General features: G+C 46.6%; 1 protein-coding gene and 1 long non-coding RNA gene across 7 annotated transcripts in view; one reads left to right on the forward strand and one right to left on the reverse strand.

The window, feature by feature from the left end:
- Window positions 1–13,520, forward strand: part of LOC106725521 — a 17,379-nt gene extending 3,859 nt beyond the window's left edge. Inside the window, exons 2-3 of the long non-coding RNA XR_001361404.1 lie at window positions 12,402–12,634; window positions 13,154–13,520. This is a non-coding gene — a long non-coding RNA (uncharacterized LOC106725521). The remainder of the gene's footprint in view (window positions 1–12,401; window positions 12,635–13,153) is intronic.
- CDHR3 (cadherin-related family member 3) overlaps window positions 1–13,853 on the reverse strand; it is a 120,073-nt gene that overhangs the window by 28,641 nt on the left and 77,579 nt on the right. For all 6 annotated transcript variants that reach the window (XM_014536933.1, XM_014536932.1, XM_014536934.1 and 3 more), the window contains 5 exons: window positions 8,415–8,586; window positions 6,806–6,908; window positions 5,164–5,262; window positions 2,632–2,858; window positions 471–642 (listed from right to left, as the gene is read on the reverse strand). In XM_014536933.1, the coding sequence (XP_014392419.1) occupies window positions 471–642; window positions 2,632–2,858; window positions 5,164–5,262; window positions 6,806–6,908; window positions 8,415–8,586 (773 nt within the window). The remainder of the gene's footprint in view (window positions 1–470; window positions 643–2,631; window positions 2,859–5,163; window positions 5,263–6,805; window positions 6,909–8,414; window positions 8,587–13,853) is intronic.

Here is a 13,853-nt window from a genome sequence, read left to right on the forward strand (position 1 = left end):
AGCAAATGAATGGAGCAGAAGAGAATTCCTAAGGATACATTTAAAATGCATATAATCTATTATTATCCAGAGAGAGGACTGGGATTCCCTGCCCCCACTATAAGCTTGCAGGTTGAGCAGTTGGACTAAAAAATATTTTAAACTACACTAATAATATTCATGAATCATATGATAGTCTGGGAATTTGGGGGTCACCGTCAGTGGCATACACCCTCCATTGGGCCTCTGGGCAGCCTTGTGTGGGAATCTGGGAGGAGTTAGGTGAAGAGAAGGGGAAGGCAAGATGAGGACTGGGAGGCAGTGGGACCAGTACGGCTCCTATCCTTGCTTTCCTCATTTACCACCCCACATCCATGCACACTGTGCCCAGATCAGCGTGAGAGCACAGGCCCCCACCCATTCTCCATGACCAGCAGCTAAGGCCTCCAACCCAGGAGCCAGGCCAGGACTGTCGATGTCAGGTACTGTACCTGGGCCAATGGAGAAACGAAAGGACCTGGGGCTGGAATCACGATCAGTACACATCAACCTGAAATTTTGAATGTTTGTGCCAACTTTCAGATCCACTGGGATGGCCAGGAAATAAGAGTTTGGGATACAAATCGGCTTTTCATCATTTTCTTCCAGGACGTTAACAGTAACCTGGAACAGCAAGAAGGTGGCCATTGTTAGCAGCTAAAACTTACTGAGTGCTTCCTGTGTGCCACGCACAGGGCTCTGCGTTTCTGTGGTCTAGCTCATTTAACCTTTCCGGAGATAGATGATATGACCATTCCCATTTTACAGATGATGAAACTGAGGCTTAGAGAGGTTAGGTAATTGATCTAAGGCCATTCAGCTGGTGAGTTCCAGAACTGGGGTTTGAATGCAGGCCTGTCCTACTCCAAGTCTTATGCTATTAACTTCTATACTCTGGGTGTGTGCACATGTGCATAATATATGTACACATTCATAGAGCCTCACGTAAATGCACCTAGACACGTGGGGCTCATCCCCAGGTATTGCTGGGTTGTTTTTCCAGTAACAAGGATGGGTTTACGGTGAGCCTCTGTACTTCCTTGCTCACTGCCCTTGTGCATTGGAAGTGGCATCTTTAACTTTGGAATGTTGAGCAATGGTTCTCAACCCTGGCTCTACGTTCTTAGGCCCAGTCCAGACCAAATAAATCGGACTCTCTGCAAAGTGAGGCCTGGTCCCCTTTTTTTTTTTTTTTATGTTCCCAGCTGATTCTAATATGCAGCCAGGGTAGAGAACCACTGGGATGAAACGAGAGAACCTGGCTTAGCTGGGGTCTCCTCTGTAACCTGGGCTATTAGGACGCACTAAGCGGGTGGTGATCCCCTGCCACAAGCAGGGCCCGGCCATTCTCTTTCACGGCTGTCTTTTATGCCTGGCAGATTGGAATATGGACTGGGACGCCTGCCAGCACAGAATCATAGACTGTCAGCCCCGAAAGGGACTTATGTGATCATCACCCTTTTGAAAAGCTTATGAATTTTGAGTCAAATTTATTCTACCTTTGAAATTTGGGGATTTCAACCATTTCCAAGACCTGGAATAAATTGAAATGTTCACTCCAGTCAGCTCCCAGAGTGGAGTCCATTCATGTTTTTTTCAAAAAGCCGGCCTAACAAACACTACAATTACCTCCAGCTTAGCACGTCTCTCCCCCAGCAGGCAGTGCCGAGCCTCACGCATCATTAAAAACATCGTCCGGTTAATTCAAAGCAAGCCATGAGAGGAGCAGGACTAGTCAGGCTTTCGGTGATCGGGTGACTTTCCATTTAAAAGATTGAGAAATTGGGACACGAAGATAAGCATGGCTCAGACCCCCTTGGAAAATTGGGATCAAAGTTGAGAAATGAACTCTGTCTCCAGTCATTTTCTCCATCACACAGGGCTGCCTGCTGCGAGCTGAGAGTTCATTTTGCCTCATGCGTTTTCACTGTACTAATGGGAAAGAGCCAGATGTCCTCGTGGCCATCGTATTATTCGCAGATAATCCTAACCACTGACAGCACAGACCTGTTAAACCTTCTTCCTCCAAACGCGGGCCTGGGCCAGGTGCATTGGCGCCACTTGGAAGCCTGTTAGGAATGCAGACTCTCAGGCCCTTCCCAGACCGGAGGGCTCAGAATCTGCATTTAACCAGGTTCTCAACATCAACGGTTGAGAAGAAGTGTAGCCCCAGTCAAGCCACATCATTTTAAGATCTACCCCATCTGGTGTGATGGGGGTAGGGTTGGAACACAGCAAAGCTACTGGGAGTGGGGGGGGTGGGGAGGACGTGCATAGCTACAAAACCACACCCCACTTCTGGCAGCGTGCATCTCACCGCCAGCCCCCTGTGAAAGCACGGGGGCGTTTAAAGGGCAACAAGAGGACACTTGTCCCACAGAGAGACCATCAATCTCAGCGCTCCTCCCAGTCACCCACACACATGGGCGTCGATCTTTATTTCCCGGACTCTGCTCTGTAAGTCCGTTTGTGCTGTCCTGGACACCACTGGTCATTTCCTGTCACATCTGGAGGATGTGCCCCATTAAGATATCATCACATCTGGAGGGTGCCAGAGACACCCTACGTCAGCCATTCAGGCTGGCGTGAACACACCAAAACAGACCCACTCACAGTGACTGAGCTTGTGTCCTCGTGGTTGGCGGCCTGGATTCTGAGAATATAGATGGGGGTCGTTTCATAGTCCACTTTAGTCACCAGCTGGAGTTCTCCTGTTTTGGGGTTAATCCAAAATATGTCTGGGTACTGGAGGCTGGCCCCCCCAGTGGAGATGGAGTACACAGTGCTGCTCTGGGGGAAGTCTTTGTCAGCGGCCTGCACCCGTCCAATCCGGGCTCTGGCTGGAAGAACAAAGTACCTGAGATTAGTCCTGCTTTGGGGGTGCAGGGAGGGCCCGGGAGCAGACACTCTCTCTGGTAGGGCAGAAAGGCTTTTGGAGGTCCCTTTACTGTTCAAACTCTGTATGTTTTACGTCTTCAGTTCTATTAAATTCAGATTATGCTAATGAACACCCACTAGGTCACTGGTCCTGTGATCCAAGCCATACTGTGAGGCGTAAAAGACAATTCATGCCTTTATGTAGATTCCAACATCGCCAGTCATTATGCCAGCGGTTCTCAACCTGTGGGTCGCGACCCCTTTGGCGGGCGAACGACCCTTTCACAGGGTCATCCCTGCATATCAGATATTTACATTACGATTCATAACAGTAGCAACATTACAGTAATGAAGTAGCAACGAAAATAATTTTATGGTTGGGTCACAACATGAGGAACTGTATTTAAAGGGCCAGAAGGTTGAGAACCACTGCATTATGCTATCATACACAACACTGCAAAGAACATTCTAAAAGTCTTGTATTTTTCACATTTTCTGTAATACATGAGATGAAAAATAAACAATTTTTTGTTTGTTTTGTTTTTTTGTTAATCCTCACCCAAAGATATTTTTCCATTGATTTTTTTAGGGAGTGTGGAAGAGAGAGGGAAAGACAGAGAGAAACATCGATGTGAGAGAGGCACATGGATTGGTTGCCTCCTGCACAAGCCCTGACCAGGACCTGGGCCAGGGAGGAGCCTGCAACCCAGATGTGTATCCTTGACCAGAATCGAACCCGGGACCCTTTGGTCCCCAGGCCCATACTCTATCCACTGAGCCAAACCGATTATGGCGAAAATTAAACAATTTGTAAGAGTTTGGCAATGGAGGATTACAGAATATAGATTTTTTTAAAAATTTTAATCATTTTTTATTTTTCAATTAGTTGACATGCAATATTATATTAGTTTCCGGTGTACACCCCAGTGATTAGATATTATATTACAGGGTATTGATTTTTAAATACTGTTCCATTTTGTTTATCTTACAAACCTTGTTGGTGGGAATGCTGCAGTTCTGGCTTGCTTGTTTTGTGGAAGTTCGTTTTCATAAGTTTTACTCCTTAAGGGCAGAAACCTCTCATCCAACTACATAACCCCAGCACCAAGCGCTTGACTCAAAGTAGGGGATCAATAACTAAAGGGAGATCTCTGAATTGATAAAGAGCCTATTCCTATTGCACTTGATAGGCACTGGGTAAGGGATAAAGAATTAAAACCATTTCCTTTAGACCAGTGGTTCTCAACCTTCCTAATGCCGCAACCCTTTAATACAGTTCCTCATGTTGTGGTGACCTTCAACCATAAAATTATTTCCGTTGCTACTTCATAACTGTAATTTTGCTACTGTTATGAATCATAATGTAAATATCTGATATGCAGGATGTATTTTCATTGTTACAAATTGAACATAATTAAAGCATAGTGATTAACCACAAAAACAATATGTAATTATATATGTGTTTTCCGATGGTCTTAGGCGACCCCTGTGAAAGGGTCGTTCGACCCCCAAAGGGGTCGCGACCCACAGGTTGAGAACCGCTGCTTTAGACCCTCTTTTTGTGTTTTGTTTAAAACTTAATGTCAGGAAATAGAGACCATCATAAAGAGAGAATAAAACGGAGAGGGGATCACTTTAGGAGTGTTTTGGTTTAGCTTTTTGTTTTAAATATAGAAGTGTCCATGATAAAAGGATCAAAAACTGAATATTGGAGTTAACCGGACCACTTTCAAACTGAAAGAAAGGGGGGGGGGTGGTGAGTGGGGAGTCTCCTCTTTAAAGGGGAAGAGCCTGCAGAAATCCAGGCATTGTAAAGGGCAAAAAAGAGGCCTCCAGGGAACCCTAATAAGGGAGAGAAGACGTCTTTATTTTGTTTGTAAATGAAGGGATTCTAGAAATGGGAAGCCTTTTCTCTATTTTTAAATTTCAATTCTCTGAATGAGCTAGATAAACATCACAGTGGAGACCGAGGGAAAACTTCAGCTACAACAAAGGAGGATTAGGGGAATCAAGCACTCAGGCAAGCAATCAGGGGGTTCAGAGAAATGCAGTTTAATCAACAGTTTTCAAAACCTAGAGTTCACCTGAAGGGCTCCTCAGCAGTGACGACGATTTAAAAAGAATAAGAGATGCAATAAACTGGATTCAGCTGTGAATCGCTGTGCACAACTCCATGCAGGGCCTCTGGAAGGGAGCTTCCCTCCGCCAGTGTGCATCTGGTTGGAGTCTGTCAAGAGCACTGTGGCCTGTTTCTCATCTATTACTCACCTGGGCTTATTTCTGACACGTCAAAGACATAGGATGGCTGATCAAAGACAAGAGGAAACTCATTTTCTGGGCTTGTTAGGACATAAATGTAGATGTTATCTAAAAAGAGAAATAGAAAAAATTTAAATCATAATATTCTATTCTCATTGACTTGTTTATTAAACATTAGAGACCCGGTGCACGAAATTCATGCAGCTGGGGGGGGGGCAGGTCCCTCAGCCCGGATTGCGAGAGGATGCAGGCCAGGCCAAGGGACCTCACCGGGGCACGTTCGGGGCCAGGGAGGGACCCAGGAGGTTGGCCAGCTGGGGAGGGACTGCAGGAGGGCTCCAGGGTGTGTCTGGCCCGTCTCGCTCAGTCCCAATCGGGCGGGACCCCAGCAGCAAGCTAACCTACCAGTCGGAGAGTCTGCCCCCTGGTAGTCAGTGAACATCACAGTGACTGGTCGACTGTCTGCCCCCTGGTGGTCAGTGCACGTCATAGTCTTAGCATATCATTAGTATATTACGCTTTGATTGGTTGAATGGCCGACCGGACGACCAGATACTTAGCATATTAGGCTTTTAAAAGCATTTCCTATGTAACAGGTGCTGTGCAAATATTGAGGCTGCAAGGAAAATAAGACCAGGAAGTTCCTGCCTTCGAGATGCTTCAGGCAGTTCCTTCTGATAAACACATGTACAGGTCACTACGGAAGCCAGAGGAAGTGCAAGCTGAGCTTCACAAAGATCATTAGAGCTAGACAAATGGGGTGAGGGGGGGTCATGGGGGTGTGATTCTAGGTATGTGCATGGATATCAAGGCATAAAACTGCATGATTCACTCAGAAAAACAGCAAGCTATTTGGCCTAGTTAGAAAAAAGGAGGTTTAGCCGAAACCGGTTTGGCTCAGTGGATAGAGCGTCGGCCTGCGGACTGAAGGGTCCCAGGTTCGATTCCGGTCAAGGGCATGTACCTGGGTTGTGGGCACATCCCCAGTAGGAGATGTGCAGGAGGCAGCTGGTCGATGTTTCTCTCTCATCGATGTTTCTAACTCTCTATCTCTCTGCCTTCCTCTCTGTAGAAAATCAATAAAATATATTTAAAAAAAAAAAAAAAAGGAGGTTTAGAAGCAAGCAGCTGGAGCTGAAGCTAGAGTTAGGCAAGGGCCGAATGGTGAAAGTCCTTGTGTGCCAAAGGATTAGAACTTGAACTTGACAGCTATGGAGACACTCAGGGCTTTAAGCAAGAAAGTAATATGATGACGTTCTCATTTCCTAAATTCACTGTCAGAAATGTGGAGGATGCTTTGGAAAGGGGCAAGGCAAAGTCAGAGAGATCCCTAAAGAGTCTCAAATGTTGTAATTCAGCCAAGAAAGAGGAGGTTCAGCATTAGAGCGGGACTAGTGGGATGGGGCCGGGTGGTGGGGGAGGGGCAGCAGAAGCTTGAGATTTTAGAAGGTGACACAGAAGAAAGGCTTGGAGACCACTTCAGTGTGCTTGGTGACGGACAGGAGGAAGCAGGGCTGATTCCCAAGTGTTTGGGGTTTTTGAAGTCTCCTCTTTAACACAAATACCTAGCCCAATACTGAGCACTGCCTGGCAGTCTAGTCACTGCTGCTCAAGAAAGATGCTTCATGAAATAAGTCAAAATGATACTTGCTTTTGTAGTAAGGAGGGGCAACATCCTGCACCTGGGTTGTCACAGTGTATTTATTGCCGGCTGCTAGATTACTTGGATTTTCATAATCTAGATCACCAATCAACTAGATTAAAACAGAGATATCAGATTACACAGAAAAGCAATCCTTTTAATTCAACTGATGAAGACATTTTCCTATCTATAAGTAGAAATGCAAATTGAAAAGCCTTTCTGGAAAGCATTTTGCCTACATGAGGAACTTTAAAGCGTTATGCCCATAACTGTCCATTGTGTCCATTCTCTGCTCACTGCTAATGACTTTATTGGGAAGAATCTATGTTTACAGATGTCCATCAGGTACTATTGCCCAACAGGCTCAAGACTGCAGGTTAGTTGAAGAGAAGCACAATATAGAATCCTATATGCAGGAATAATTCCATCATTTAAAATACGTATGCATATATGTATAGAATATACATAAATCTATGTATAGTGAAGAAGAAGGAAATATACCAAAATGCTATTAGTGGTTATCACTGAATGGCAATGCTTTTCTATGTTTCCTACATCAAGCATGTATTAATTTCTTCAACAGAAAAAAAATAAAAAATATTTTTTAGCTGACACTATGAATAAAATTGGTAAAGACGTTCTTGGGGACAGAAGAAGGGCTTTGGATAGGAGGTGGAGAAGGGGGTGGGTGAGAGAATGCCTCCTAGTGGGCTGCTTGCTCTCCTCACTGAGAAATTATCTCTGATGCAAAGCCCCCTTCCTCCCCACCAGGACCACTGCCCCCCAAGTTCCCCCTACTGCCTCCCTCGGCCCTTCCTTTTCCCTCCAGTGGAAACCCTGTAGGTTAAGGTCTCATACAGCTTTTCTTCTTCTTTTTTTTTTAAATATATTTTTATTGATTTCAGAGAGGAAAGGAGAGGGAGAGAGAGACAGAAACATCGATGATGAGAGAGAATCATTGATTGGCTGCTTTCTGCACGCCCCACACGGGATCGAACCGGCAATCTGGGCATGTGCCCTGACCGGGAATCGAACCATGACCTCATGGTTCACAGGTCAATGCTCAACCACCGAGCCATGCCAGCTGGGCGAGATCTGCTTTTCATGCCCACCCTGCTTCCAAGTCTGCTTTGCCCCTGTGGGGATGCTGTTGAGTGAGGCTACCTAAACAGCCTGGCTTTCTCATTCCCCTCTGGGTCTGCAGTGGTTGTATAAGGCTGAATTTAGCAGGATACACTCATCAAGGCCCTGGACCTGCTTTCTCTCATCTCACACCTCCACTGTCCAGAAGGAGCACTCAAATATACGAGAGTACTTGAGCCCAGGGGGCACTAACGTGACTATAGAGGCAGCTAAGCAGGCACAGCAAACTGCAGCTATGCAAGAGAGAATCCAGTCTTTAGCACCCCAGGCATAACTATGCATAACAGACGATTCCGGAACTTGGGTAAAATAAAGAGCAAATGGGGAAAACAGAGTCACTCTTATGTGTGTCAGTTACAGCCCTGCAGTGAGGGAGTTACCTTGGAAATTTCTCTCTCAGGGGCAGCAAAAGCACCATGCATGTTAGACCAGCTTCCCCCATGCCCTCTCAACGATGCAATGACCGTTAACTGACCACAATTTTCCCAGAGCCAGCTGGATCCTGTAAGAATCTGCGGCGGCTCCCCACTCCAGATGGCTCGGTGAAGTTGAATTGGTTGTTTGGTGCTTCGCTGTCATCATCAAAGCAGACCGTGTTCAGGTCCAGAAGCAACGTCCCCTTGGCTGCTCGTTCAGGCACCATAATGCTGGCGAAGAGACGTGATTCAATAGTTTCCCCAACAAATGGCGACTGAGTGTTCCTTCTGACATAGACCCAAGGCTAGACAGCTCCGCTTTAGTTTCAGTTCAAAGCAAGTCCCTGGTAACTGCAGTGATGGCCTAACTAGAGTCCTTGCTCTGCCCTGGCCTCCTTTCCGGCTGTCCTTAACACACCCGCCAGAGGGACCCTGATACATGCTGTCAGGTCGGGTCACTCCTCTGCTCCTAAATCCCACGTGGCTCCTCATTGCACTCAAAGTCCTCACTTTAACCTGAGCAAAAAAACCCTTAACTGTCTGAACTCATCGCTTCCTTGTTCCCTCTACTCCAGCCAGCCGGTGCTCCTAGCACACTCCCCAGGCTCTGCCCTCAGGGCCATTCTACCTACTGTGGGATGCCCTTCCCACCAAGGTCCATGTGGCTGCCTTTTCACTTTCTTTAGTCTCTAACCCAGGGGTGGGCAAACTTTTTGACTCGAGGGCCACAATGGGTTCTTAAACTGGACCGGAGGGCCGGAACAAAAGCATGGATGGAGTGTTTGTGTGAACTAATATAAATTCAAAGTAAACATCATTACATAAAAGGGTACGGTTTTTTTTTTTTTTTTTAGTTTTATTCATTTCAAACGGGCCGGATCTGGCCCGCGGGCCGTAGTTTGCCCACGGCTGCTCTAACCCAATGTTACCTTCTCAGGAGGCTATCCCCGGCGAGCCTACCTAAACTGTGAATGAGCCCTGCCCATAGCTTCCTCTCCCATTCCCCCTTTTTATTTTTAATTCTTGGCACTTGTTGTTTTCCAATATACTAGATAGCCTCGACTGTAAGCTCTACAAGGGCAGGGATCTTTGTCTGCTTTGTTCTGGGCATGCTCAATAGACATTTGTTGAATGAATGGATGGTAGCTTATGAGACTAGCACAGTAGTAAAGAAGAATATAAAGAAGAATGTAAGAAAAATATAAATTGTTCCACCTCCTGTCAGAGTTTATAATCTGCTTAGGGGAAACCCGGCACCCCTCACCTTCCATGCTTTGAAGGTTGGGAATTCCTCTACTTGTTTCTAATAGCATCAATATCACAGCAGGGTGTCCTAACACCTTAGTATTATTCATTCAATAGAGGTTTATTAAGAGTCAAATTCAGGGCTCCTAATCTCCGATGGTCCCAGGGTCTAAGCAAACAGCACAAGTAAAGCTGCCCCCAACCAAGAGCTATCTGGTCAAGCCCAGCTTGGCATGGGAGACTGAGGAACATGATTAACACTGACAGGCTTCAGTTCACTGAGGAACTTTATCATGCTTCCAGGTTTCAGTTTTCCCATCTGTAAAATGGACGTAAATGATGCCAGTTAGCTTTTGTTACATAACAAACCAGCCCCAACGTAGTGGCTTAAAACAACAGGCACATATTCTTACAATATTAAGGATTATCCATTCATTCTTTTGGTTCTAGTTCAGCTTGGCTGTGGTCACTGGCAGCTTGGCTGGGGCTAGATATCTAGGATGACCTTGTTCACATGTCTGGTGGTAGGAAGGTGGTGGTTCTATTTCATGGCGTCGCCTATCCTCCAGGAGACTAGTTCGGGCTCTTCACACGAAGATCTCAGGTTTCCAAAAGTAGCAAAAGAGGGCAAGCCCTGGTGCACGTATCCTTCTGGGCCTCTGCTGGGCCACATTTGTGAATGTTCCAACGGCCAAAGCAACTGATGTGGTCAAGGGCAGATTCAAGTAGCAGAAAGAGAAACCCCTATCTTGATGGGAGGAATGGTGAAATCACATTGCACGGGCCCGCAGACAGGCAGGGAGGGATTTGTGGCTGGTGTTTTGGTGTTGGGTTTGTTTGGGTTTTTAGTTTTGTTTGTTTATTTGTTTTTGCTACCTACCTTCAATCATAGTTTGCCTCGGGCAGAATTTCTTACAAAAAGTGTATTTGGCTGCCATGAGAATGTGCCTGGAAGACCTTCAATCACAGGAACATAATTGACCCTAGATGCCAGCTGCTGGGCTCTGAAATCCATTGCTATATTTGCGATGAGGCCATGTGCCCATGACTGGGCGTGGCAGAGATGAAGACAGGCTCATTCCTGTGCTAGGACAGCTGACTTTGGCTTCAGGACTCCTCAGTGCCCTAGACGAACCTTCCATGGACAGCATGGCCTGCTAGAACATTTCTGCCCTCCTCACCCCCGCTTTCCTTCATTCAGGTCAGACTTGCGTCGTGGTCTGAGAACTCTCCCAGCCTCCTCATTGTCTTCTGCAGGCATTTCCCCTAATAAACGCCTTTGACACTCCTATCTCCTCAGAGCGCCCAGACTAATGTGTTCAATTCTTTAATCCTCTGAACTATCACCTCTCTACAACCAAATTGTGCTCCCTTCTACTATTGGCAGCTAAAATGGGCTCTGGGCTCAGCAAATGTGGAGCAAATTCTGATAGCCAGGATGGTCTTAGGCTGCTGAGGATAACTGGGTTCGTTCCCTGGAAAGCACTTTTTCTGACAGGTGTAACTGAATCTCCATGATGCCTCACTGGCAAAGATCACCTCCGTGTTTCCGCAGGACTGGAGTCCAAGCATTTCCATTCCTGCCTTGCATACACAGTGTCATGGTTTTTATTCACAAGTAACTTGGAATAGATGCCATTTATTAAACACCAACTATATGCTGTATCACTTTAAAAATATCATCTCGAATCCCCTCATCTCCAAAAGGTTTATATTCTTGTCCCCTTTTAGAGGTGAAGAAAGAGTCGTTTGGAGTGGTTTCAAGACCTGTCCAGGAAAGTTGATGCAGGCGGGCACAGTTCCCTATTGTCTGTGTTAGAGTCACAGTAAATACTACTTCAAGTTCCATGATTCAGTGAGTCCCCAGGCCCACAGATGGTTTGGGAATCTGAGCCTTGATTCTAACTCTGCAGAGACCAGGAGGTTGCGTCATGCAAAGAATCCAGGGTCCTGAAGCCGGATGATTCACTATTCACACACTCAGCCCCTCAGGGCTGCCTGGCATGTGCTCTTCATTCATCTCTGACACTTGGTATTTCCCCCCTAAACACTTGACTTTGAAAACCACTCCTCCTCATTCATCAATCCCTGCCTCAAAAGCAGGCTGCCCCCACTCCCAGCCAGCAGACCACGGTTCCCTCCCCAGGCAAAGGTGACTGGCCCGGTGACATTCGGAATCAGCTGACCTTCTCTGGCTCTGGCTCTCAGTAAGCACTTTCAGCCTCATAGTTTACAACCAGAGTGGGGCTGTCACAGGCTTTTGATGCCTCCATCAGGGCCCTGGGCTCATTCATCACCAGCCTGGGAAAAGTAGGGGCCTGGGTCTAAGGGCTATTTCCCTCTTGGCCCAGCCAGAGAGCCTGAGACTCACAAGACAGCCAGGGGCCAGGCACGCAGCCCTGGCTCCTCCCACCCTCTTCTACCTGCTCTCCCAAACTCCAGTGCAGGGATGGCACCAAGAGCCTTGAGCCCTGAAGGAATAAATATTCAGGGACAAATGTTGTTAGAGTCAGGTGGCAGCACTAGTTCTGTTGTTTGGTGTGCTTTTGACCTGCCTGTGTGCTTTGACTCTGGCATGGTGGGAAGGGGAAGGAGGTAAGGATGGGGGGATGGGAGGTGATGCAGAGTCAGGGTTCCCAGCCCCTGCAGTACACAGATGAGGCTTGGTTTTGGAGTAAAGACCTCCAAGGAGCTTTTGGTTGTCCTGCCTCACATCTTGTCTGGAGGGACTTGAGCATTATTTAGAGTTACCTTTAGTAATAAATATAATTAGTTCACTTACTACTGGCTTTGACTTTCAGGGCTAATTTGGACAGAAGATTATCAAGAGTAGGCTTCTGCATGGGTTTGCCTGGACAGTCTAGGATATTTAAAATGTGATTTTACCAGCCAATATGGAATGGAATGCTGTCTGCAAATGCCATCCGTGCATCGGGGTTCTCCAGAGTGCAGGAGGCCACAGTGTGCATTTAACAGCACTGCACCAAGGGGAGAAAGCTGACAAGGAAGCGTGGAGAGAGCACAGTCCTCTCCAGTAAGTACTGTACTCAGACTTCTTACTCCTCAACCCCTTTCCCCACCTTCAGGGCAGGGGACAGTAGAAGAGCAGCAGGGCCTAGAAGGGCAGCATAGGAGGAAAGGAATTCCCCAGTATGCACTGGAGCCACCCAAGAATGCTAGCATAGATTTAGATTTTCAAAGAAAGTAGAGGTGTGACTCTGCATGTCATCTCTACTCCAGCCCCAGGGCCCAGACTTCTGGTAACAGTGGTGGATTCGATTTATAGATGTAATGGGGTAGAAGTAACAATCCTAACTACCCATGGCACCATCTCCACCCATCAAACAGGCTCTGAGGTTACGGTTGGAATAGGAGCCTATCACATGATCAAGGTTATTATTGACTTGAGGGCCTCAGCAGGAAGCAGATGGCAAATTAGGATAACTCTAGAGGCGGTTTAGTAAAGGGACTACCACAAAAGTACACACAGGTATATGGGAATATGGGTGGTGCAATATCTCTGGCCTGATAAGAGTGGATCTTCCATTTCTAGGTCAGAGGAGCCAGTGCAAGGAGCAGTCCCTGAAACTGGAAACCAGGGATGGACAGTGCCGTGTGCTGAGGGCTGCCTTATAGGAACTGAGACCTGCAGGAGGTGGAGGGACTCATCCAGCTGACGGGGAGGGAGCCAGGGGAATAAATACGCTGATTTCATGCTCCCTCTCCTCCTACTGGCCAACCAGAAGCTGCAGGGCAAGGGAGCCAGTTGATATCTACATAAGTCAGCCTCCTGGGACACAGAGCAGGGAGGGAGGCTGGAAGGTGGGTCTGAGGGGGCAATGGAATGTATCTAGAACAGGGTTTAACAGTTTGATATCAGGCTCAAAGCCACACTTAATCTTAGCATTATGCTGGGCATGCCAATTGGGAGAACAGGGAGACATTCACCAACATAATAAAGGAATTCATATTTCTATTGCTTGCCCTAGACCAGTGGTTCTCAATCTTCCTAATGCCGCGACCCTTTAATACAGTTCCTCATGTTGTGGTGACCCCCAACCATAAAATTATTTTCGTTGCCACTTCATAACTGTAATTTTGCTACTGTTATGAATCGTAATGTAAATATCTGATATGCAGGATGTATTTTCATTGTTACAAATTGAACATAATTAAAGCATAGTGATTAATCACAAAAACAATATGTAATTATATATGTGTTTTCCGATGGTCTTAGGCGACCCCTGTGAAAG

The sequence above is a fragment of the Myotis brandtii genome, unplaced genomic scaffold, assembly GCF_000412655.1.
Source record: "Myotis brandtii unplaced genomic scaffold, ASM41265v1 scaffold17, whole genome shotgun sequence".
NCBI classification, from domain to species: Eukaryota; Metazoa; Chordata; class Mammalia; order Chiroptera; family Vespertilionidae; genus Myotis; species Myotis brandtii.